The sequence below is a fragment of the Glandiceps talaboti genome, chromosome 4 (assembly GCF_964340395.1).
Source record: "Glandiceps talaboti chromosome 4, keGlaTala1.1, whole genome shotgun sequence".
Taxonomy (NCBI): Eukaryota; Metazoa; Hemichordata; class Enteropneusta; family Spengelidae; genus Glandiceps; species Glandiceps talaboti.
The window spans coordinates 1,212,972-1,239,251 of record NC_135552.1 but is presented as its reverse complement, the minus strand read 5'-3'; the positions used below and the strand labels follow the sequence as shown (position 1 = coordinate 1,239,251).

Below are 26,280 nucleotides of genomic sequence, written 5' to 3'. Positions count from 1 at the left end.
TTTACTTTACTTTACTTTACTAAAACCATACGAAAACTGCAAAAAAGGGTAAAAGTCCAAGATAGATTTTTTTATGCGCTGTGTGTTCAATGTATTATCCCAGCTATTTTTCACTGTGACAAAATATACAGTGAAAAACATACATCCATTTAAATACCAAAATTGAAATAACTTCACATCCATCTAAATTTTGAAATTTTTTGATGTAAATATCTGTTGAAATTTTGTTGAATTTGACTATGACCTCTTACTAAGCCCACATGTTCATAAGGTCATTTGTTCTGAATAATTGGTCAATCAGGTGACAAAGACTGAAGTACACAGTTGAACCTTTCAGGTAACAATTTTAAGTTTAATGTAACACTCAATTACCAACACAGATGAACTTTCCTTTCTAATCATCAATGACTGTTGTAAACACATTGTCACATTGTGAACATAAATAATCCAGTCTTGGTTCCCCAGACCCTTCTGGAAGGGCTTCCCTTGTGATCACCCTATATTTGTAATTACTGCGTCTACAAGTAATCTCAAGTTTTTTGAAGCCTACCTGTCAGGAAGAGTGCATTTGGGTCACTACAGCATCTGATAATAAGAGATAGTTCAGCCTGGGTGAAATCTTGGGTCTCATCCACATAGAATTGGTGAATACACCATTCAGGTGCATGTGCTTGTACTTTCTTCAGTCGGTTATAAATATTGAACACCAAGTCACATTCATCAAACAAACCATGCTGACTCTTAATGCGCTGTCAAAGTTAACAATCAGAAAACCTTAATATTACTGGCAAACTCAAATTTCTCTGACATGCAATTCATTGAATTAATTTTTTAATTATTTTTTAGGTTACTTAATGTTAGATGCCAGCAGGCAAAGGAATAGCTGATGAATACCAGTTTATTATAATACTAGTCTAAGATTACCTGACTCATCTCATTTTAATTTACTACAGTTGCAATAAAGGCCATTTTACTGAGGCATCTCAAAAAGTCATGCACTAAGCAATTTGTCACACATGTCGGATTTTCTGCAACTCTTCACAAGTTGCTTCTTGCACTGTTTGATGAAATGCAGCTACCTACATGTAGTTGTGTCACAGGGTGTAACCTTTGACATAAGCCCATGCATAAAATCATGACGTTCAATGTTATTGCCACCATATTTTTATTTAAAACATTCTCTTTCAACAAGTAATTTTAGTATAATTTTGATTTATGACCATAATTAACCACTCATCATTGATATACTAATATTATTTTTGAATGTTTGATCTCTGCTGAATATCATAATGGTATTCCTAACTTGAATACAAATAGTGACGTTGGAAAAACCACCATTGCTGGAAGTGAACTTTTTGAATTGATGGGGTTACTATCTCTATGTCTCCAAGTTTGCAGTCATTTTAGTGGGAGGTATAATATCAAAGTTGATATCTTTTCTTCTATGTTCCTGCCACTATAGAAGGCTTGACCTTTATTGACCTGTGACCTTTAATATGTCCATGCAATAATTTAGCCCTGTGACTCACCAAGTAATTAATTTAGCCCTGTGACTCACCAAGTAATTAATTTAGCCCTGTGACTCACCAAGTAATTAATTTAGCCCTGTGACTCACCAAGTAATTAATTTAGCCCTGTGACTCACCAAGTAATTAATTGCTTTTATTGTGTATGCATTCATTCAATTGTAGCTGCTAGCCTCGTCACAAACAACGAATTGCTTAATGTGTCGTCTGTGTACCTGGGCCTTAAGATAGTCACATGCTAAAACTTTATAACACTTGTTGTTTGAGTGGTAGATGACACAAGTGGGTGATACCACTTGTGTCTAGGTGTGCAGATAGAATCACCATGGAATCAAGTGGGTGATAGCAGTCTAGTGTCCAGGTGTGTAGATATAATCACCATGGAATCAAGTGGGTGATAGTACTAGTGCTAGGTGTGTAGATATAATCACCCTGAAATCAAGTGGGTGATAGTACTAGTGCCTAGGTGTACAGATAGAATCACCATGGAATCAAGTGGGTGATAGTACTAGTGCCTAGGTGTGTAGATATAATCACCCTGAAATCAAGTGGGTGATAGTACTAGTGCCTAGGTGTACAGATAGAATCACCATGGAATCAAGTGGGTGATAGTACTAGTGCCTAGGTGTGTAGATATAATCACCATGGAATCAAGTGGGTGATAGTACTAGTGCCTAGGTGTGTAGATATAATCACCATGGAATCAAGTGGGTGATAGTACTAGTGCCTAGGTGTACAGATAGAATCACCCTGAAATCAAGTGGGTGATAGCACTAGTGCCTAGGTGTGTAGATATAATCACTCTGAAATCAAGTGGGTGATAGCACTGGTGCCTAGGTGTACAGATAGAATCACCATGGAATCAAGTGGGTGATAGCACTAGTGCCTAGGTGTACAGATAGAATCACCATGGAATCAAGTGGGTAATAGCACTAGTGCCTAGGTGTACAGATAGAATCACCCTGAAATCAAGTGGGTGATAGCACTAGTGCCTAGGTGTACAGATAGAATCACCCTGAAATCAAGTGGGTGATAGCACTAGTGCCTAGGTGTACAGATAGAATCACCCTGAAATCAAGTGGCTTGATTTTGGTCATTGACCCACTAGATCAAAGTCAAGATCAAAGATCAATTTCCTACAAGAAAGCGTGCATGTGATTCTATGGGATACAACATTTGATTGGACTGTCTATGTTTATGGGATGCAACACTTTAGTGGACTCTCTTTGTCTATGGGATGCAACACTTTAGTGGACTCTCTATGTCTATGGGATGCGACACTCAAATGGACTGACTGTCTATGTTTATGGGATGCAACACATGAATGGACTCTCTGTGTATGGGATGCACTACTTGAATGGACTCTCTATGTTTATGGGATGCAACACTTGAATGGACTCTCTATGTTTATGGGATGCGACACTTGATTGGACTCTATGGCTATGGGATGAAACACTTTTTAATTAGTGGACTCTATGTTTATTGGATGCAACACTTGAATGGACTCTCTATGTTTATGGGATGAGACACTTGAATGGACTGTCTATGTCTATGGGATGCAACACTTGAATGGACTGTCTATGTTTATTGGATGTGACACTTGAATGGACTCTCTATGTCTATGGGATGCGACACTTGAATGGACTGTCTATGTCTATGGGATGCAACACTTGAATGGACTCTCTATGTTTATTGGATGTGACACTTGAATGGACTCTCTATGTCTATGGGATGCAACACTTGAATGGACTGTCTATGTCTATGGGATGCAACACTTGATTGGGCTGTCTATGTTTCAGTATTTTTCATTTTGATATTAATATATAAATTAGTTACTCCAAATATTCAGAAAAAAAGTTACCTTCACATATAAGCACTAAAAGTAATTCTTGCATGTTGTTTTCTTCTCCTATATTACCTTAGACATGACTTAAAAGACATTGACAATATGTTAAATACTACAAAGTGTCTGTGATAATTGACCCTGAAGATCAAGGTCAAAGGTCAAAATCTGATATGAGGATAGACATTTCAATGGAGTTTCTACGTATTCTATTTTTCTATGTATAATTATTGATTTCTAGCTACAAATATGGCTGCAAATTTGCATACGTAGCAAAACAAAGAGACATGTATAATAGCTTGGCATTGTGATACCAATCTTACAGATATGAAAACAGCGTGGATTGGGTGAAAGTTAGTGCTGGTTAATTTCCATGTCATTGTACTCAATGTGGTTACTCATACTGATTTCTTATTAATACTAATCACGGTTTTTGGCCATTTGGACCAGAACACTAACAGTGGCTGTTACGAGTAGATTTACTTGTACTAATATTAGTACTAATGTACCGGTAGTGTATTGTATTACATACCAGAAATGTGGTCTTTTTGGTATATACTATCAATTGAGGTTGAAGGAGGAACCCCATGGAATTTATAGATTATTTACATCATTCCCTAATATATAACTACGCTTATTCTATCTTTCAAGCATGTTCTATAGTGTTCACCAACTTCTACATTGCCTTGATATCCTTTGTAAAAGAATATTCATTTGAAATGTCAGGATTGAATTAATTTATCAGGATCGTTCTACTCATTACTTTTGCAATTCTACTGATGTGCATATGTCCATGTGATGTCACATTTGTGCATGGTTTTTCTCTTTAATTCCCAAAGTATGTGGTTGATTCAGCTGAAATTTCACAGGGATGTTCTTAGGATGTACAGATTAAGTGATATATAATAATTACATGAGTAATATGCAAATTAGGGCTAAGAAACATGATGCTTTGAGTTAGATTTTCAAAATAGGCAGATTATAATGTACCACTATTCTACATGAAATTTTATATATTTTTATTGATCTCATTAAATCATTGAACATTTTATAGGGTACTTAATATAATGTAATTAGTGCATTTCAGTGTCAGTTGATTTAATGTCTCATTGAGGTTGTGAGGAAACATTCATTAAGTGTAAGTTCACTAGGTAGGTCTAGGTAAAATTCCTGTCTGTCTGTCTGTCTTGTGGATGATGCAAGTGATTTTGGTATTGAACTTTGGTTCTAAAGAGTAGTTAGTCTACAAGTTGTGGGTGTATCATACTTACATAAGTTGCCATAGCAACATGACCACGACCTTAGCAACAGAAAAATGATAGGGACAAGGATGTGTAGGCAAATGAATGAACTTTAAAAAGAAATATGCAAATGTCCTTAGCAACAAGACCATGCCCACAGCAACAGGTAAACGATAACATATAATGCCAATTTAACACTAGTGAAGCGAAGGTAAATGAATATACAGATATGCCTAGTAACAAGACCATGACCATAGCAACAGTGGTGTGTATTGCAGATATAACACCATGGACTGGTAGGCATGTGAATAAATCTTAAAAAAGTGTGAAAATATGTCTAGCAACAAGACCACGTAATCATAATGGAAAATTGAAGTTTACTATCAACAGTTGTGCTACAACGCCATTGGCACTTCTATCATATTTGTCTGTCTCCATCATATGCATAGTGAACTGAAACTTTAGCGATTTGCATTGTGCAAGTCTGTGCTTTTTATGTTGAGAGGATGATGCCATGCAGATATAAACAAGGTAACAGCTAGTCATATATCAGGTATGCCTTTAGCATTGGGTTTTCTGCTTTTTAAAGTACATATTATGATTGTATTTTATTAATGTATATGATTGTATTTGATCGTGGTTGAAATTCTTGCAAATGTCATAAGGAGTGATACAGAACTTCAAGGTTTTAAAGTTAGAAGGAAGAGTATTAAGATAATGCAACTTGCAGATGATATGCAAATATTTATAAGTAAGAAAAAATCTTTAGCTAGAGTGTTGAATATTATAGACGAATACGGCAAATATGCTGGATTGAAGCTTAATAGAGAGAAAACAGAAGGGTTGAAACTGGGACTTTGGAAAAGGGAGGATTTCAGTCTAATCCCTTGGCCAATGAAACCTATTAAAGCATTGGGCATATTCTTCGGACATAACAAGAATGAACTGAGGAAGCTCAACTGGGATGATAAAATTGAAAAAATTGAAGCTATGATAAACGGGTGGAAGAAAAGATACTTAAGCCTCTTTGGCAAAATATCTATTATAAAGAGTCTTGGCATGTCAAAAATTGCATATGTAGCTTCTATGATTGAAACACCTAACCTTGTGGTTCAAAGGTTGAACAATGTATTTATGAATTTCTTGTGGGGTGGCAAAAGAAGCAAAATAAGAAAGGAAATTATTGTACAGAAATTTGAAAAGGGGGGTTTGCAAATGATCAATATTGATGCCTTCATAAAATCATTAAAATGTAGATGGGTAAATCGACTAGTTAATGCAGGAGATGAAACCTGGAAAGCAATAATAGAACACCATTTTCGGGAATTTGGAGGTTGCAAACTTATTTTTAATTACAATCTTGACAAAAAAGGTCTAGTTTACATTACGAGGAATATGCCATGTTTTTATAGGGAGGTCATTATGAACTGGTATAAGGTTGTTAGGAATAATGACAATCTTAATTTAACACCTAGTTCAATTGGAGAACAAATTATCTGGGGAAACCGACATTTAAATGCTGGTTACAAGTCTGTGTTGTTTTTCAAAGAATGGATTGAGTCAGGAATTATTCACATAGCAGACCTATTTAATAACGGTAGTTTTATTAGATACAGTACTCTACTGGACAAATTGAAATGTATGAGTAACTGGATTGTACAATACATAGAGGTAAAAAAAGCAATCCCCAAAACTTGGTACAGAATTATGTGTGAAGTTAGCAATAAAATTTATATAAGATTTGGTAGGATACAGCTAAGAAAAAGAGCTTTCAACGGAGAATACAAAGACATGTTTGATTTTGCATGTAAAGATTTGTACTGGAACATAGTAAGTAATAGTGGTGTTAAAACGTATGCTCCTAAGATTTGGGAAAAGGATTGTGGGAAAGATTGTAACTGGAAGGAAATATGGGTAGAAAAAATTAAATGTATGCCAGTTAAAAAAATAGCACAATTTAATTATTATCTATTATACAACAAAATCCCACACAAAGAAAATTTGTTTAAATGGAAAATAATGAATAATCCATTCTGTGAGATCTGTAAAAATATTGAAGACAGTAAACATTTTCTTTATGAATGTAAAGCTGTCAAGCAGTTCTGGAGAAAATGTATTAATATAATCAATCAATTGTATAAAATGAACGTAAGACTGCTGTGGAAGCACATTGTGTATGGATACAGAATATATTGTAAGACTTTTGATGTATTTAATTTAATCTTGATGGTGGCGACTTTTGCCGTATATAAAGCGAGAATTTTGGAAAGAAGAGATATTGAACAAATAATAAGAGAAGAAATATTTTATATCAATTATAATAAGAAGAACAAAATGTTGAAAGAGTTTGTTAATGCTTTGTGAGCTACACGATGTATATATTCTTTCAAAGGGATATAAATAAAAGTTGACTTTTGAAAAAAAAAAAAAAAATGATTGTACTTTATTAATGTCACTTTAAGGAAATGAAGATAACTATAATCATGATGTAATTTCCACAACCGGCCTAAGCTCAAAATTAACATAACTTTAAAGTAAACTTACTTTGTATTTCTCAAACAGTTTGTATATTTCACACCTGTCAGCAGTAAAGTTTGGAGCTCTCTTCTTACCAAGTTCCTGGTATTGTTCCAGACTAAGATAACCATGGTCTGAGTGAAGGGCTTCAATTGATCCTATTGGAGAAGCATGAAAGTTTCAAATGAACCAATCAGAGAACAGTATGAAGTTTCAATTGAACCAATCAGAGAACAGTATCAAGTTTCAATTGAACCAATCAGAGAACAGTATGAAGTTTCAACTGAACTAATCAGCGATTATAATAAACAGGTCCAATATATCCTATTGGAGTACAGTACAAAAGATTTCGATTGAACTAATCAGAATAAAATAAACCATTTCAATTTAACCTATTAAGGTAGGAGATGTCACATTCGAATTATGTCAACAACGCAACTCTTGGAGCAGACTGATACAGGCACTCTTGTCAGCATTGGAATGTGAAACAAACTTAGAAGTGTTTGTAAGTGAAGTGTAGTGTTAGATGTGTCTCAAGCACTGTACATACTCCTGGAGATATAAGGGTGAATGGAAGGTAATTTCGTATAATTGAGTTTCGGAAGTTTGAAATTAGATTTGCTACCATTAGTATTTGCCTGTTAAAGAGAAACTGTCTTGCAAATTTGAGACTTGATGAAAATGTATCATCAACCACATTCCCTATATTGTTGGTTTGGAACCAAAGCATGTTCAGGTAAATAAACCATTCACACCTTTCGTCACTACAGAGGAAGTTGAAAATACTGTCATGAATATAATTTACTGGTGACCGGATTTGTCAGTGTGAGTTTTTTGACGTGGAAGGGTGACATGTTGACCACTATAAAATTATCTTTGGCTTTTAATAATTTTCTACACATAGACAATGGCAACAAAAATTTCAATAAAGAAACATTATTCAAATGTACGTAAACAATCAACTCTCAGGTACCATTAAAAGCAAAACATAAAATCGGACTATGCATAGTTTTTCAAAAATTTCCTAGCACACTGAAGATATTTTTTGAAGCTATTTGCCTTTTTATTAGTTGAAACATCATTTCAAAGCATTTTATATGTTTTTCATTGCTACGTTCTTAGTGGTCAGTGGCCACATCACATCAAAGGAGAAACTCCAGTAAAATTGATCATGGAACCCCGATAACATTTACCAGCTTATTGGCCTTAAAAAACACTATAACAAACTGATAACAGTACACTTTTGTAATAGGCTTCCAAAACTTGTTCTTTTTATTTGGTATTCTTTGCTCTAATTCAGCCACTATGGTGTACAATTGTTTGCCTTCATTAGGGGTCTAGGAGTTTCTGTCACATATATATTTATTTCCGATCTAAAATCTTTTTTCACTTACCTACCCATCCACGTTGTTATCTTTGTAATATGCACAATCAGTTCACTTTTGCTAAGGGTGTGGTCATGGTTGCCAGGGCTAGTTGTGTCAAAATATTTTGAACAATAACTTAAGAATAACACCTCCAGAAACATTCCCCTAATGCTCCAACCAAATTTCAGTGCCATCTGCTCAGTAATTTTCAAATTATTATAGAATTTTAACCAAAAAAGCTGATTCAATCAGCATGTCATGAACAATTCCTAATCTAAACACCCCTAAGAATGTTCCTATCAAATTTCAGACCGATCTGCCCATTAATATTTGAGTTAACATTTCGTTACCATGAGGGGAACATTGCCTTTACCAGCAAAGTGCAATTCTTGCACTCTCTTATCAATCCTTATCAGCTCATTACCATAACTAAGTGTTTGCTTTTTGTAACTACATCTGATAAGCCTGAGTCAACATTAATAACCGGCACTACATTTTGGCATTCACATTCTATGGCATTGACCATCAGAAATGTCTGAAACTACAGACACTTACTTAATACATGGGATATAAACAATATATCAGCAGGAACAATGCATCCCTGTATTCTTACTGTAGTTCCAAAGTTCATTTGTTGATTTGCAACTGACCAGCGACCAGCATGATTGACAGCTTCTATGATATCTTTTGGGGAAAATGTGAAAGTGGCCATACTAGATGAAACGATGAATTTAGAAAGTCATCAGAAACGTGAACAAGATAATGGGGAAAGTCAAATGCAAGATTGAATGCTGCCGTACTTCGGAGACGTCGCTGGTACAGGTACTAGGTCAAGACTGAAATGCTGTTGATCGAATGTGTGCAAGTACTAGTGAGTGTGTTACTCTGCCACGAGGCACAACTGGCTTGCGTGAAAGGTCACGATTTGGCTTGAATGAAAGGTCATAATCCGATCGCGATCAAAACATTAGGATACATCGTGCACCATACATTGACGATGTTACAGCTGAATCATTGAGGGATCTCCGAACGACTGTGCCTATCATACACATTTTATGTTCCGTAAGAACAATTTAGATAGATAAGAAACAGACTTCCCACTGACCATTCAATACAAAAACAACATCGTCCGACCCCTACTGATACACAGAAACATACACATTGTTCTTGAAACAAACAAGCTATTGAAAGTCATCACATTGTAGGATTAGATTTTGACACATACAAGTGTATTGATTCAAAGTTGCAAGTGACCTCCATGCTTACAACACACCGACTCTCACATTGAAAGACGTAAATTCATATAATTTTCAATAATACTGTCGACTGCATTGACCCGTCCCGTTTGAAGGAACTAGGTACATGGTGATAACTTATACACAGTTGATTTTGACTGTAGCACCACGATCGCGATGAACACGTTATAGCGGCTTTCACAGTCACGCATGTTTCAACTATCACTTGAAAACATCTACAAATCTGTTTGGAATTACTAAACTACTGCTGAATAATTATTTCACATGTTTCAGGCGATCGAACTTTTTGGTTTTCACGTTAATAGAAGGATTGAATCAACATCAGTTGAACGATCAACTTGTTGTTAGTACTGAAAAAACATTCGCAATACCATGCTATCTACGACAATTTAGTCGAAGTTTAGAGGTCAGGTCAAACGTGACATCTCATCATCGGTAATTTCCGGATTTACATTTGTATTCATTTCACTTTATACCCAAACGTGGCCTAACTTAGAACCTTAGGAGCATTTTAGCGATGCCCTCTCCATAGTCTATTCAACCCAATTATCGTGAATGTCCTATAAGTGTTGCCACTACGATTGAACGATCAAACGGGACGGGTCAACGCAATCGATGAGTATGAGCACGAATGCATCGTATATTCATTGATGAGTGGAAGTGGGTCTCTTTTATTGTGTATACATGTACTTCCATTTATCCTAATATATGACAGTCGGTTTGCATGGTTCCCTGTGGTGATAGGTGTGTGCACATACAGTGCCTGCTTGTCGGCAGAAGTGTGGAGTTGTTATTTTGTAATGAGTGGTCGTGGGAAGCCTGTTTCTTATCTAACTAAATCGGTCTTGGGGAACATAAAATGTTTATGATACGCACAGTCGTTCGGCGATCCCTCGATGATTCAGCTGTACATGTGGTATATGGACATCAGAATGGGAATTTGCTATTTAAGTATCTCTGTGCTTAATTTTTCAAAAATTTATTTAACTAACTATGGAACGAGAAAAACTGTAGTTCCGAGTGCAAGGTTACTTTCAAGGAGTGAATCGTTTGAGCCAAGGGATGTTATCAGCTGTTACAACTTTTATAATCCTATTACAGTTGATATTGCAAACAGATTTAGAGATTGTCAACAACCCGACATGCCTATTGATGAACTCGGGTTATCTGTAGTTTGGTTTTACTGAGGCGATTCCGACATGACCCAAAATCACATTTTTTTGACCCAAAACGCACATCTCTGCGATCATTTTTATTTGTACAATTTCCCAAGCACTTTTTTCACAGAAGATGAAAATAGAGAAAGTTGATAGATAATGGACTATGAAAAACATAACCTAATCCTTATAGCTTGGCTCAGCTGCTGCTGACAGTAGAGCTACAAACAGACTCATTCATGGAACTACTAACTTATCTTTTAAAAATCCCATACTTACTAAAGAAACTGTACTGTGGTAATGATTATACAGGTATTAAACATGGGAAACAATCCCCCCTCAAATACTTCACTTCTATGTGACTGAATGGTTTGTTTATACTTCACTTCTATGTGACTGAATGGATTGTTTTTACTTCATTTTGATGTGACTGAATGGCTTGTCTTTACTTCACTTCTATGTGACTGAATGGATTGTTTTTACTTCACTTCTATGTGACTGAATGGCTTGTTTTTACTTCACTTCTATGTGACTGAATGGTTTGTTTTTACTTCATTTCTATGTGATTGAATGGCTTGTCTTTACTTCACTTCTATGTGACTGAATGGTTTGTTTTTACTTCACTTCTATGTGACTGAATGGCTTGTTTTTACTTCACTTCTATGTGACTGAATGGCTTGTCGTTACTTCATTTTGATGTGACTGAATGGTTTGTTTTTACTTCATTTTGATGTGACTGAATGGCTTGTTTTTACTTCACTTCTATGTGACTGAATGGTTTGTTTTTACTTCACTTCTATGTGACTGAATAGCTTGTTTTTACTTCACTTCTATGTGACTGAATGGCTTGTTTTTACTTCACTTCTATGTGACTGAATGGATTGTTTTTACATCATTTCTATGTGTCTGAATGGCTTGTTTTTACTTCACTTCTATGTGACTGAATGGCTTGTCGTTACTTCATTTTGATGTGATTGAATGGATTGTTTTTACATCATTTCTATGTGACTGAATGGTTTGTTTTTACATCATTTCTATGTGACTGAATGGTTTGTTTTTACTTTACTTCTATGTGACTGAATGGATTGTTTTTACTTCATTTCTATGTGACTGAATGGTTTGTTTTTACTTCACTTCTATGTGACTGAATGGTTTGTTTTTACTTCACTTGTATGTGACTGAATGGTTTGTTTTTACTTCACTTCTATGTGACTGAATGGATTGTTTTTACTTCACTTCTATGTGACTGAATGGTTTGTTTTTACTTCACTTCTATGTGACTGAATGGTTTGTTTTTACTTCACTTCTATGTGACTGAATGGTTTGTTTTTACTTCACTTCTATGTGACTGAATGGTTTGTTTTTACTTCACTTCTATGTGACTGAATGGCTTGTCTTTACTTCACTTGTATGTGACTGAATGGTTTGTTTTTACTTCACTTCTATGTGACTGAATGGTTTGTTTTTACTTCACTTCTATGTGACTGAATGGTTTGTTTTTACTTCACTTCTATGTGACTGAATGGTTTGTTTTTACTTCACTTCTATGTGACTGAATGGTTTGTTTTTACTTCACTTCTATGTGACTGAATGGTTTGTTTTTACTTCACTTCTATGTGACTGAATGGTTTGTTTTTACTTTACTTCTATGTGACTGAATGGCTTGTTTTTACTTCACTTCTATGTGACTGAATGGCTTGTCGTTACTTCATTTTGATGTGACTGAATGGTTTGTTTTTACTTCATTTTGATGTGACTGAATGGCTTGTTTTTACTTCACTTCTATGTGACTGAATGATTTGTTTTTACTTCATTTCTATGTGATTGAATGGCTTGTTTTTACTTCACTTCTATGTGACTGTATGGCTTGTCGTTACTTCATTTTGATGTGACTGAATGGTTTGTTTTTACTTCATTTTGATGTGACTGAATGGCTTGTTTTTACTTCACTTCTGTGACTGAATGGTTTGTTTTTTCTTCATTTTGATGTGACTGAATGGCTTGTCTTTACTTCATTTTGATGTGACTGAATGGTTTGCTTTTACTTCACTTCTATGTGACTGAATGGTTTGTTTTTACTTCACTTCTATGTGACTGAATGGTTTGTTTTTACTTCACTTCTATGTGACTGAATGGCTCATTTTTACTTCACTTCTATGTGACTGAATGGCTCATTTTTACTTCTGAATCACTTCTATGTGACTGAATGGCTTGTCGTTACTTCATTTCTATGTGACTGAATGGTTGGTTCTTACTTCACTTCTATGTGACTGAATGGCTTGTTTTTATTCATTTCTATGTGACTGAATAGTTTGTTTTTACTTCACTTGTATATGACTGAATGGCTTGTTTTTACTTCACTTCTATGTGACTAAATGGATAATTTTTACTTTACTTCTATGTGACTGAATGGCTCATTTTTACTTCACTTCTATGTGACTGAATGGATTGTTTTTACATCATTTCTATGTGACTCAATGGCTTGTTTTTACTTCACTTCTATGTGTCTGAATGGCTTGTTTTTACTTCACTTCTATGTGACTGAATGGCTTGTTTTTACTTCACTTCTATGTGACTGAGTGGTTTGTTTTTACTTCACTTCTATGTGACTGAATTGATTGTTTTTACTTCACTTCTATGTGACTGAATGGATTGTTTTTACTTCACTTCTATGTGACTGAATGGATTGTTTTTACTTCACTTCTATGTGACTGAATAGTTTGTTTTTACTTCACTTCTATGTGACTGAATTGATTGTTTTTACATCATTTCTATGTGACTGAATGGCTTGTCTTTACTTCACTTCTATGTGACTGAATGGATTGTTATTACTTCATTTCTATGTGTCTGAATGGCTTGTTTTTACTTCACTTGCATGTGACTGAATGGCTTGTTTTTACTTCACTTCTATGTGACTGAATGGATTATTTTTACTTTACTTCTATGTGACTGAATGGCTCATTTTTACTTCACTTCTATGTGACTGAATGGCTTGTTTTTACTTCACTTCTATGTGACTGAATGGATTATTTTTACTTTACTTCTATGTGACTGAATGGCTCATTTTTACATCATTTCTATGTGACTGAATGGCTTGTCTTTACTTCACTTCTATGTGACTGAATGGTTTGTTTTTACTTCACTTCTATGTGACTGAATGGTTTGTTTTTACTTCACTTCTATGTGACTGAATGGATTGTTTTTACATCATTTCTATGTGTCTGAATGGCTTGTTTTTACATCATTTCTATGTGACTGAATGGCTTGTCTTTACTTCACTTCTATGTGTCTGAATGGTTTGTTTTTACTTCACTTCTATGTGACTGAATGGATTGTTTTTACTTCACTTCTATGTGACTGAATGGTTTGTTTTTACTTCACTTGTATGTGACTGAATGGTTTGTTTTTACTTCACTTCTATGTGACTGAATGGTTTGTTTTTACTTCACTTCTATGTGACTGAATGGTTTGTTTTTACTTCACTTCTATGTGACTGAATGGTTTGTTTTTACTTCACTTCTATGTGACTGAATGGTTTGTTTTTACTTCACTTCTATGTGACTGAATGGTTTGTTTTTACTTCACTTCTGTGACTGAATGGTTTGTTTTTACTTCACTTCTATGTGGCTGAATGGTTTGTTTTTACTTTACTTCTATGTGACTGAATGGTTTGTTTTTACTTCACTTCTATGTGACTGAATGGTTTGTTTTTACTTCACTTCTATGTGACTGAATGGATTGTTTTTACTTCACTTCTATGTGACTGAATGGATTGTTTTTACTTCACTTCTATGTGACTGAATGGCTTGTTTTTACTTCACTTCTATGTGACTGAGTGGTTTGTTTTTACTTCACTTCTATGTGACTGAATTGATTGTTTTTACTTCACTTCTATGTGACTGAATGGATTGTTTTTACTTCACTTCTATGTGACTGAATGGATTGTTTTTACTTCACTTCTATGTGACTGAATAGTTTGTTTTTACTTCACTTCTATGTGACTGAATTGATTGTTTTTACATCATTTCTATGTGACTGAATGGCTTGTCTTTACTTCACTTCTATGTGACTGAATGGATTGTTATTACTTCATTTCTATGTGTCTGAATGGCTTGTTTTTACTTCACTTGCATGTGACTGAATGGCTTGTTTTTACTTCACTTCTATGTGACTGAATGGATTATTTTTACTTTACTTCTATGTGACTGAATGGCTCATTTTTACTTCACTTCTATGTGACTGAATGGCTTGTTTTTACTTCACTTCTATGTGACTGAATGGATTATTTTTACTTTACTTCTATGTGACTGAATGGCTCATTTTTACATCATTTCTATGTGACTGAATGGCTTGTCTTTACTTCACTTCTATGTGACTGAATGGTTTGTTTTTACTTCACTTCTATGTGACTGAATGGTTTGTTTTTACTTCACTTCTATGTGACTGAATGGATTGTTTTTACATCATTTCTATGTGTCTGAATGGCTTGTTTTTACATCATTTCTATGTGACTGAATGGCTTGTCTTTACTTCACTTCTATGTGTCTGAATGGTTTGTTTTTACTTCACTTCTATGTGACTGAATGGATTGTTTTTACTTCACTTCTATGTGACTGAATGGTTTGTTTTTACTTCACTTGTATGTGACTGAATGGTTTGTTTTTACTTCACTTCTATGTGACTGAATGGTTTGTTTTTACTTCACTTCTATGTGACTGAATGGTTTGTTTTTACTTCACTTCTATGTGACTGAATGGTTTGTTTTTACTTCACTTCTATGTGACTGAATGGTTTGTTTTTACTTCACTTCTGTGACTGAATGGTTTGTTTTTACTTCACTTCTATGTGGCTGAATGGTTTGTTTTTACTTTACTTCTATGTGACTGAATGGTTTGTTTTTACTTCACTTCTATGTGACTGAATGGTTTGTTTTTACTTCACTTCTATGTGACTGAATGGATTGTTTTTACTTCACTTCTATGTGACTGAATGGTTTGTTTTTACTTCACTTCTATGTGACTGAATTGATTGTTTTTACATCATTTCTATGTGACTGAATGGCTTGTCTTTACTTCACTTCTATGTGACTGAATGGTTTGTTTTTACTTCACTTGTATGTGACTGAATGGATTGTTTTTACTTCACTTCTATGTGACTGAATGGCTTGTTTTTACTTCACTTCTATGTGACGACTATGTGACTGAAAGGCTTGTTTTCATACATTTTAATTTTTTGAATGGATAGAGAGCTTACCTTGTATGAATGAGTTGATCTCCATCCATACCAGAGTAGGGTGATAGTCAACTTTGATGCCCTTGTTCACTTTCTTAGACCAAAGCTCATACGCAAACACTTCATAAGTAACTTCTTTCCTTAGGTCCATCTCTCGTCTCTGTCCTTCTTCATCTGCTTGGGCATCAATGTTCAGAGGGTCTTCCCCAATCTCCTCTCCCTCATCATTCTTTGCATCATGGTCCTCATACACACCATCATCTTCATCATCTTCTTCCAAAATAGGAATGAATAACAAAGGACCATTCTCTACAATCAAACCAAAGCGGAAACATTAGAATTGGGTCACAGAGTGTTAAGAAGTGACTAAATTTCATAGAACAAACAGTTCATAAAATAATGTTCTTTTATCTTACAATAGTGGCAACAAATACTACATAGTGTCTGTGATATGGAAGAAATGGCTGATTTCGATAATTACCCTTACCAGCAAATTTTCTGCTGCAAATTTGCCACTTAATTGCACAGAGCCAAAAAATGAGTTTACAGCAGCCTGTAAACTCATGTACCTCTCACAAATAGTGCCAATGTTGTTGTAGCACAACTGTATACTTTGCTGTTTTTTAATAATGGACATGAGAACTGGATGTCTAACAAAACTCAACTCAAAGGGTTTCCAAACGATATATTTTTTTTAAAATAGTGCAAATATTGCGTTGTCGCACAACTTCATGTTCAGGACAAATATAGATGTATAATGTTTTGAAGATTTAAAGTTGCAACCAAAACAAAATTTTCATACCTAATTTCTATCATCATAATCCAGCCATCCTATGTTGGAAGTGTACAACACAAGTATAGCAACATCCTAATCAAACTTTAAAGTGATGTGTGTACAAGGTTTTGCACTTCTTTATATTTTTAAAATCAATTTGGAACCAAGTCATACTAATGTAACAGGTTTTACAAGTTTCTTGGTTGTCTTATTGTAATATTCTAAACACAAGCTCCATTCAGTTTATATGGGTAGGTGATGAAACAGCTGTCTTACAACATACTAGTATTACATATTCCAGTCATTAACCAAACTGGCCATGATACACACTTTACCACCAGTGGAAATAGTAAAGTAAACATTATAGTTAATTAACAATGTACTGTTCTCACTGTGTCAGCTATTAATGACAACAAATCTACACATTCTCAACAAAGTTAAGCTCAATCTACTGGGTAATTTCAGAGTTGGAGATTTTTGAGGAAAAGCAGTGATATAGAATAACACTTCTAGAAACATCTCACCAAGTTTGAGACTCATTCACTTAGTACTTTTTGAGATATAAGTTTTTGACCAAAATTCATATTTTTACACCTAAATTCTGTATCACTGATGAGATCATTATGTGCATAACATTTCTTCATCTATATATCCTTAGATGCATCCCCATCAAATTTCAGTCCAATCTGCTCAGTAGTTTTGGAATTAAAGACTTTTGACCAAAAAGACACATTTGTAGCCCTAATTTGCATATCACTGATGGGTTCATCATGTTACAAACAATTTAAGTATAAACACCCTGAAGACTGTTTCACCCAAATTACAGGCCAATCTGCCCAGTAGTTTTTAAGTTCTGGCTGTTGCTAAGGGCGTGGTCATGGTTGCTAGGGCCAATTTCGTCAACATGCTTTGAAGAAAATCTGCTGAATAACACTTTCAGAAACATCTCACCAAGTTTCAGACTACTTTTTGGGATAAGTTTTTGACCAAAAATGAACATTTTTACACCTAATTTGCACATCACTCATGGAATCATTGTATGCTTATTATATTTCTTCCTCCATACATCCCCAAATGCATTCCCATTAAATTTCAGCCTCAGTGGTCTTGGAATTATAGATTTTTCACCAAAAAGACACATTTTTAGCCATAATTTGCATATCACTGATGGCACCATCATATCATTAACAATTCTTAGTAAAAACACCCTGGAGAATGTTTCAGCCCAATCTGCCCAGTAGTTTCTGAGTTTAAGTTTTTTGACCAAAAATCACATTTTTTGACCCAAATCATAAACCGGTGGTAAGATCATTTTGATTTGAACAATTTCCCAACTAGACACCCAAGGTAATGGACCCACCAAATATCATGGCAATCAGTTCAGTGGTTTTTGACTTTTAAGTTGTTTTTACACACACACACACACACACACACACACACACACACTGACTGACAGATGCTGGGCAATCCCTATAGCACTACTGAACCTCAGTTCAGTTGTGGTAAAAATCCTTTGAAAATGGTGTTTTAACTAATAAAGAAGGCAAGTTAGCTTCATAAAATATATTCAGTATGATGGTAATTTTAAATAACAATGCTTAGTCTGATTGTATGTTTTGCTTTCCAGCGTAGTACTGAGAATCGATTGTTTTTATTTTGATACATGTAACATGTACTCCTGTCGCAATGAACACAAAAAGACGCAACACTAATGTTGCAATTTTTGTTGCCATTTTTTGTGTCTACCTGGAAAATTACTGTATTATGGCAAACACAGGTTAGTATGGACACAGTACAGTACATGTACAGTCAACACGTCATACTCCCATGTCAAAAAAAAAAATTGCACTGTATGATATTATGTCTAGCTATAGTTCTCTTCAGCATGTTCAGATCTTTTTTTTTACAAAACAAAAATAGTTGGAGATGATATACCATGCCACAGTAGGCCTTCAGTGAGCACAGACCGTTTTTTTTTTTGAAAGATGATGAAATTGCTTTTTGTCACTGTGTGGATGGTCATGAACCCAATCAAAACACCAGATTTAAACTGAATGCCTTCCATAAGGGTGATATTAAGGTTTTTGTTCCTACACATAATAATTGCTGGAATGCAACAATCTTTGTTATTGTAGGCTATTAGTACATGGTATATCCCTGAATTGGCAAAAAGGTGTGCCAAACTATAAGAAATCTGAAAGGACTTTGTGATATCAATCTGTGTGTGTAGTGGAAGTTCTGTGGAACAGGTGTAATGGCTTTTGAAATCAAATTATTCAAATTTACAGGGATACACATACATCCAACATACGTTCATTTACCCATCCATACAGAACAAATGTATGTATTGCTTATTGGTATCATTTGAAAATAAAGAATTTTTGCTCTATATCTGTGATTTTTGAAGTCTCAGTGAAAGTTATTTGTCGAAAAAGTTATTCAAATATCTGCTACCTATTCTCAATACAGCAAAGCTTGACTCGACTTTGAACACTCCGACTTTCGAAATTTTGCGATCCCCTACATACCCGGGATATGTACACTCATTTCCACGGCAAATAATAAACAAAATTCAAACTGTCGTAACATCGCTAGTACGCATCAGAAAGTTTACATACTTTATGGTAAGCATGATACCACTCTATACTTTGTGTCTCGTTTACAGCAATACACCCTTTATGTAACACTCAGTTCAAGAATTTCGCGATGCACGCCACAATGAGGTGAATTTCCATGGCTCTCAAGTTCATTTGGTTTCTCAAAATATAAAGTTCAGATCTGGACAGAAACTTATCGATATATATTTCGATACACGTACCTTTCAATACAAGCAACCCGAATACTTTGAACAGTTTAGAACAAAGCCAATCAATGTCGGAAAATTGGGGAAAAAATTGACCCAATTAAACCACTTCGGACACTGCCCAACATTGCAACACAGTAACAACATTTACTTTTCTCATTTGCATTGTTGTGATAATATGATATTTTTTATGGCAGCAAACTCACCCTTAGTATCGAATGATTTATATTAAAACAAAGAGAGAAGATTTTCAATTTGGATTGAGGAAAAGATCATATGGATATATCGCAAATTCACAGAGGGATCCAAGCACACCGAAACCGAGACCAAGACCAATCATTGTCAAGTTCTCTGGCAGAAAGATACGTGATTCCGTCTATAAAAATAAGAAGAAAATAATCAACACAACCACTGACACACTTGGCTATACAGAGAAGAACAGAATATACATAAATGAAAACCTAACACCAACAGCACGAAAACTACTGAAATCTGCGAATGAAAAACGAAAGGCCTTAAACTATAAATACCTGTGGACAAGAAACGGCTTTATCTACGTAAAGAAGTTTGACGCAACTACCGTAATCAATATCAGAAATGAATATGACCTTATCAAAATTGTCTAAACCAATGTATCCTCTCTTCCCGCTTTCCATCATTAATCCTTATCAGGTGATCAAATTTCTCTTTCACTTATGCCAGTGAATAACAACATCACTGAAGAAGACATTTATACTCACTAGCTAAATTCAACACAACCTTCAGCAATACAGAGAACGCTTTCTCCGTCTCACATATCAATGTCCGATCACTTAACAAGAACTATGATAATTTCAATATGCTATATGAACACTCTTTGGGAAATCAATTTCGAATTATCGCTCTTTCTGAAGTATGGCAACTGTCAAACAAAGACATGTATAATATGCCTAGTTATTCTTTTGTTGTTAACTGTAGAGACCAAGGTAAAGGTGGAGGAGTAGGAATGTATATACACGAGTCTTTGTCATATACTGTGTTGAGCAATGTAACAATTACAAATGCAGAAACTCTGTGGATTGAAGTAGAACTTGCAAATAGATTTTTCCTAGTTGGGGCTGTGTATAAACCACCACATTCTAATGTTGACGACTTTGTAGAGAGTTTAGAAAATTATATAAGTGAGAGTGAAAGAAAATATAGCGGATGTGTTATTGTTGGAGATTTCAACATTGATGTGAGCAAAGAAACGAACCCTAGTGCCCGCAAACGTATTGATACACTTGCATGTTTTCATTTTAAACAAACTATAAGTACTCCTACTAGGAAAACACAGAATTCAAGTTCTACCATAGATCATTTGTACACAAACATAGCTGACAGGTCCATTTCTTCAGGTACTATTACTGCTGACATATCAGATCATTTTCCGATATTTATATTCTTTAATTCAGTGAAAACACCACCCACAACTGGAGTTACAACATTGATAAGGGACTATTCAAAGTTTAATGGGCAGGCATTTAGAGATGAGTTGAATGCTGAAACATGGGAAAAGGTTTTGAAATGCAAAGATGTAAATTTAGCTTTGCAACATTTTGTTGATAGGTTCAAAGATATCATTGCCAAACATGCTCCTTTGAAGTGTATTACGTACCTCAAAGAAAAAGAAACGAGTCAAGCCGTGGTTGACACCTAAAACACAAGCTGTTTAAGAAGGTCATTAACAGTCATTTCAATGTAACGTTATATAACCATTACAAGAAATACTGAACGTTCTCACCACTATTCTAAGGAAAAGCAAATGCCATTATTATGCAAATGTTTTCTCACTTAATAATGGCAAAATAAAGGTGACGTGGGGAGTTATAAACGAATTAATTGGTAAATCAAAACACAAACAGTTAACTATTCCAAGACAATTGAAGATTAACTGTAAAGGTTCAGAAGTAATTCACACTCGCCTGGATGATATTACGGAAGATTTTAATAATTTTTATGTACATGTTGGTGAAAATCTCGCTAATAAAATACCCACTTCCCCGAACACAATGTTTCACGACTTCTTGGGTGAGAAAGTTCCTCATTTCTTTTTCTTTTACCCTGTTACCAAACTTGATATTGTCAATACTATTTCTGCATTGGAGATACACAAAGCAACAGATTTTGATGACATCCCTTGCAAGTTAATCCACGAAGGTAGAGAGGAAATATCAAACCCTCTATGTCACATTATTAATTTGTCATTCTGTTCAGGTCATTTTCCAGAACTCCTTAAAGTAGCCAAAGTGTTACCTTTTTATAAGAAGGGACAGATAAATGAACCTGGAAACTATAGACCCATTTCCGTTTTACCTGTTATCAGCAAGATTGTTGAAAGAATTGCAAACAAACATTTGATGAATTTCTTAAAGGGATTTAACATTTTATATGACCATCAATACGGTTTTCGGAAGAAGTACAGTTGTAAATTGTCTTTGATTAGTTTGATTCAATCTTTACAAGAAGAGCTTGATAAGAGAAATTCAACACTTGGTATTTTTATCGATTTTTCAAAGGCTATCGATACTGTAAACCATAATATTTTACTTGCAAAGCTTGAACATTACGGAATCAGAGGTTTACCTCTCAAGTGGTTCTCTAGTTATTTGCATTCACGGAGTCAGTATGTCAGCATCAATAATATAGCTTCAAGCAGATTAAATATTACCTGTGGTGTCCCTCAGGGGTCAATCCTAGGACCTATCTTATTCTTGATATACATAAACGACATTCCAAATTCCTCCAATCTTTTCAATTTTAAGCTTTATGCAGATAATTCAAACTTATTTCATTCTATCCAGGAAACCCACAACAATATATCCCTCAATCTAGCTAATGTTGAATTTCATCAGGTAAATATATAAATGGTGTGATGCTAACCGACTGACTATGAATGTAAATAAAACAGAACACATGGTAATTAGAAGTAAACAAAACAGTAAAGAAGTCATTAGGTCTACAACTCTTAATGACAGGGTGGTTAGAGAAGCTAACAGCACATCGTTCATTGGGATTTACCTAGACAGTAATTTAACTTGGAAAACTCACATTGAAGACGTAAAGAAAAAGATCTGTAAATTTACTGGAATATTTTACAGGCTTCGACAACTGGTCCCATGTTCAACTCTCCTAATGTTGTACAATACCTTTGTATTACCACACATTTCCTATGGCCTTGAAGTGTGGGGAAGTTCGTGTAAAACATATCTCACAGAGATTTTACTTGCACAGAAAAGGATTGTTCGTGTCATTACGGGGAGTAAATGTAATGCACATACGGCACCTTTATTTAAAAAGCTCAGTATTCTTGATATATACAAACAGTTTGACTATCAGATTGGAATTTTTGTTCATGATGTACTACACGATAAACTTCCACCACACTTCAAGGACTACTTTTCGAATATCGAACATTGTCATGATACTAGGCGGAAATTGAGAGGAGACCTCCATGTACCAAAATACAAGAGTAATTTTGGTCAGTCTTCTGTCAAGTTCACTGGTCCACAGATATGGAACAACATTCCAGATACAATTCGCAGTCACCCAAGCAGACACAAATTCAAGAAAGATTACAAAGAGTTTCTTCTTGTAAATATGTCAAATTTTCGCGCATTTTCATTTTCATTTTTCATGTACAGTATTTAGTTTGTGAGTTTTTGCAGCAGTCACCTGATCTTTTTTTTTCATTGTAATATTTATACTAGTGTATGAGTTTTGAGTGGCTAGACTAGATTAGTTATAGAAACTATTTTCAAGCCTCTCGCCCACTCTGATACAATTATGCACACATTGTGTATTATATGCTCTCAATTGTTATGTATTATTTTTTTGTGATGGGTAAATAAATTACAATTACAATAAATTACAATTACAATCTTGGCGAATTCTCCAGCAATAATTTTTGGTAGAAAGCTGGTGATTTCACCCGGAAGTTGAAGCTGACCTGGTTTGACTGACAATCTCCCCATGCATGCTTTCAGAAACAGAAACATGTGCGAGTATCGAACGAAGTAAAAACAAGATTTTAAATTTTGAAATAATGAAGAGATCGTATGATTGCCTGCAGATGCGATCTTATGGCCAACCACAACATGCAATGTGAAGCTTTTATAGAACATTGTAGCATAGCTCTCACCATAGTAGGAGTTTTAATAAAGGCCAACAAAAGAGAAGGAATTGTTACTGGTCACAGTGCATCACTCAAATGCCTCCACTTCAATCTTTTTTTCCCTGTATTTTTCCAGCCAACACAGTCTGAAGATCCACGGGGAAACACAAAACACAAAACCTAATTCAGTTCTTGCCATTACCCTACTGAATACGTCTTCAAAATTTTGTTGAATTGAGCCAGCCATTTTGGAGCAAATGATGAGTCAGACACAGACAGACACACACGCAGACAGACACACACACACATACACACACACAGAGAGACTTTCACCCACGAATACATCTCGTCCTTACGGAAGAAAAAATTAAATAAAGTGAGAACAGTTTTCAAGAGGGCAAGTTATCTGACAAAACATTCCGACGACTTTGTGGGGCTAGCTACTTCGCTAAGATTGTGAATGTGAGAGGTCATAGATTGTACTTTGATGACACATGATATGTCTGAACTATTAACTAAAGGGAAGGGCTTGGTCTGTAGTTAGCTGGGTCCGATTTTGGATCCTTTTTTTGAATATTGGTGCGACATTGGCCTGTTTCCAGTCTTCTGACAGACTGAGTTCACCTTGGTTAATACTTTGCTGAAAGATGTATTGTAAAGTTGGTGTGATTTCTGTAGCTGCAATCCTTAAAGCTCTGTTTGGAATGTTGTCTGGTCCAGCGGCCTTGTCAGACTTTAGGGTGGCTAGTAGTTCTTCTACACCTTCCACAGCAATAGTGATGTTGGGCATATCTGGGAACGGACTGGTTGGTTAAATGGACTGGTTGGTTGAACGGACTGGTTGGTTGACTTGGTAGTTTTTGGTCTTAAGGTATGAATACACATTGAAACTGGTCTGATAGTGTTTCCGCTTTTGTTTGGTCATCTGATATTATTTTCTGTTGTACTTTGAGTGACTGTATTCCTAAATTGACTTTCTTCCTTGCTCTTATGTAGCTCCAGAACTTTTTCTTGTCTTCTGATGACGAGAGTTTGGATATGTATTCTCTATTTGCTTTCCTAAGTTCTTTGTCAACTTCCTGTTAGATATTCTTGAATTTATCCCAGTTTTAATAGTTAATTACCTCCTTGCTGTTTGGCTTTAATGTAATATCGTTCTTTCTTTCTGCACAATCTTTTGAGTTGGTATGTGAACCATGGTGGTTGACGTTTTGCACAATCTTTTGAGTTGGTGTGTGAACCATGGTGGTTAACGTTTTCCTTTGTCTTGTTTAGTTGGAACATGTTTTTGTATAAGATTGATAAATGAAGTCTCTGACTATAGACCACTTTTCATTTACAGTTTTCCTTTCTGGGTTGTTTTCAAGGAACTCCTTGGAAAATATATGTTCATCTTGACTGTAAGCCTCTTCATCTGTTTTATTCCATTGGTAAACAGTTCTTGGTGGCTTTGAAGAGCTGGGTAAATGGGTCTTGATATTTATCATCATGACAGTGGTGTGATCTACAATTGGTGTATGGGGGCCTTGCTGGCCTTGTGGTGAAGCATACCGTAGGTCTAGAGTGTTTTCTATTCCATTTGTATTTCTGTGGGTTGAAAATATTACAATTTGGTCCATGGAAGATCGTTAGCAATGTTGATGATCTTCTCCGGAATTGCTCCATGTGGTTGTTCTTAAATTGTGTTCAACTTGATTCCCAGTTCATGTTTAGGATGTTGAAGTCCCCTCTATGAATTACAAAGGGTGATTTTGCCTCTTGTTTGATTTTGTCCAGTGTTCTGTTGAGAAGTTCAAGATCATCATTTGCTGTTGGTGGTTTGTAGTATGTCCCAATGAATATGTTTTCACCTTTCATAAGTAATTGGCACCAGGTTTGTTCACTTCCTTCTTGATTTAAGTCAGGTCTTTCAATTCGAGGGATGGTGTCTTTAATTGCTATGAAAACCCCTCCCCGTTCTTGGTCTCTCTGTCTTTTCTAGTGACTTGGTATTGACTTGGGAATATCTCTGCAGTAGTGATGTTTTATCACGACAGGACTCTGTGCCTAAAGTGATATCAGGAGAGTTTGATGCAATAAAAGCATGGAATTCTGCAGTCTTGTTACGAATGCTTTGAAAGTTTATGATGGCAATCTTTATAGTTCTCTACATTTTGAGTATTCCTTCGGTTGTCCGCTTTCTTTGGTACTACATTGTGTTTGTTGACGAGTTGATGATCTGTTGCATGTGCGTGCTTGGGAGTTTGGAGTGACGTCATCAGTATCGCTGTTTTCTTCACTGTCACTGCACATTGTGTTCATGTGGCTATGGGCTGTATCGAAGAGTGAAGTGGAAATGCGTGGACAGAATGATTACTTCATCTCGGTGTAGTTGATAATGTTGGACTGAATTACTTTAAACTTCGGTACACTTTATGTGGACCAGTTTTCA

The 26,280-nt window shown here is 35.2% G+C and overlaps 1 protein-coding gene across 1 annotated transcript in view; it reads right to left on the bottom strand.

Annotated features, from left to right (window-relative positions):
- The window catches only part of LOC144433630 (TPR and ankyrin repeat-containing protein 1-like), a 193,973-nt gene that overhangs the window by 68,576 nt on the left and 99,117 nt on the right, over positions 1-26,280 (bottom strand). Inside the window, exons 12-14 of the mRNA XM_078121973.1 lie at positions 16,161-16,448; positions 7,155-7,285; positions 551-749 (exon numbers count right to left, since the gene is read on the bottom strand). Coding sequence (XP_077978099.1) covers positions 551-749; positions 7,155-7,285; positions 16,161-16,448 — 618 coding nt within the window. The remainder of the gene's footprint in view (positions 1-550; positions 750-7,154; positions 7,286-16,160; positions 16,449-26,280) is intronic.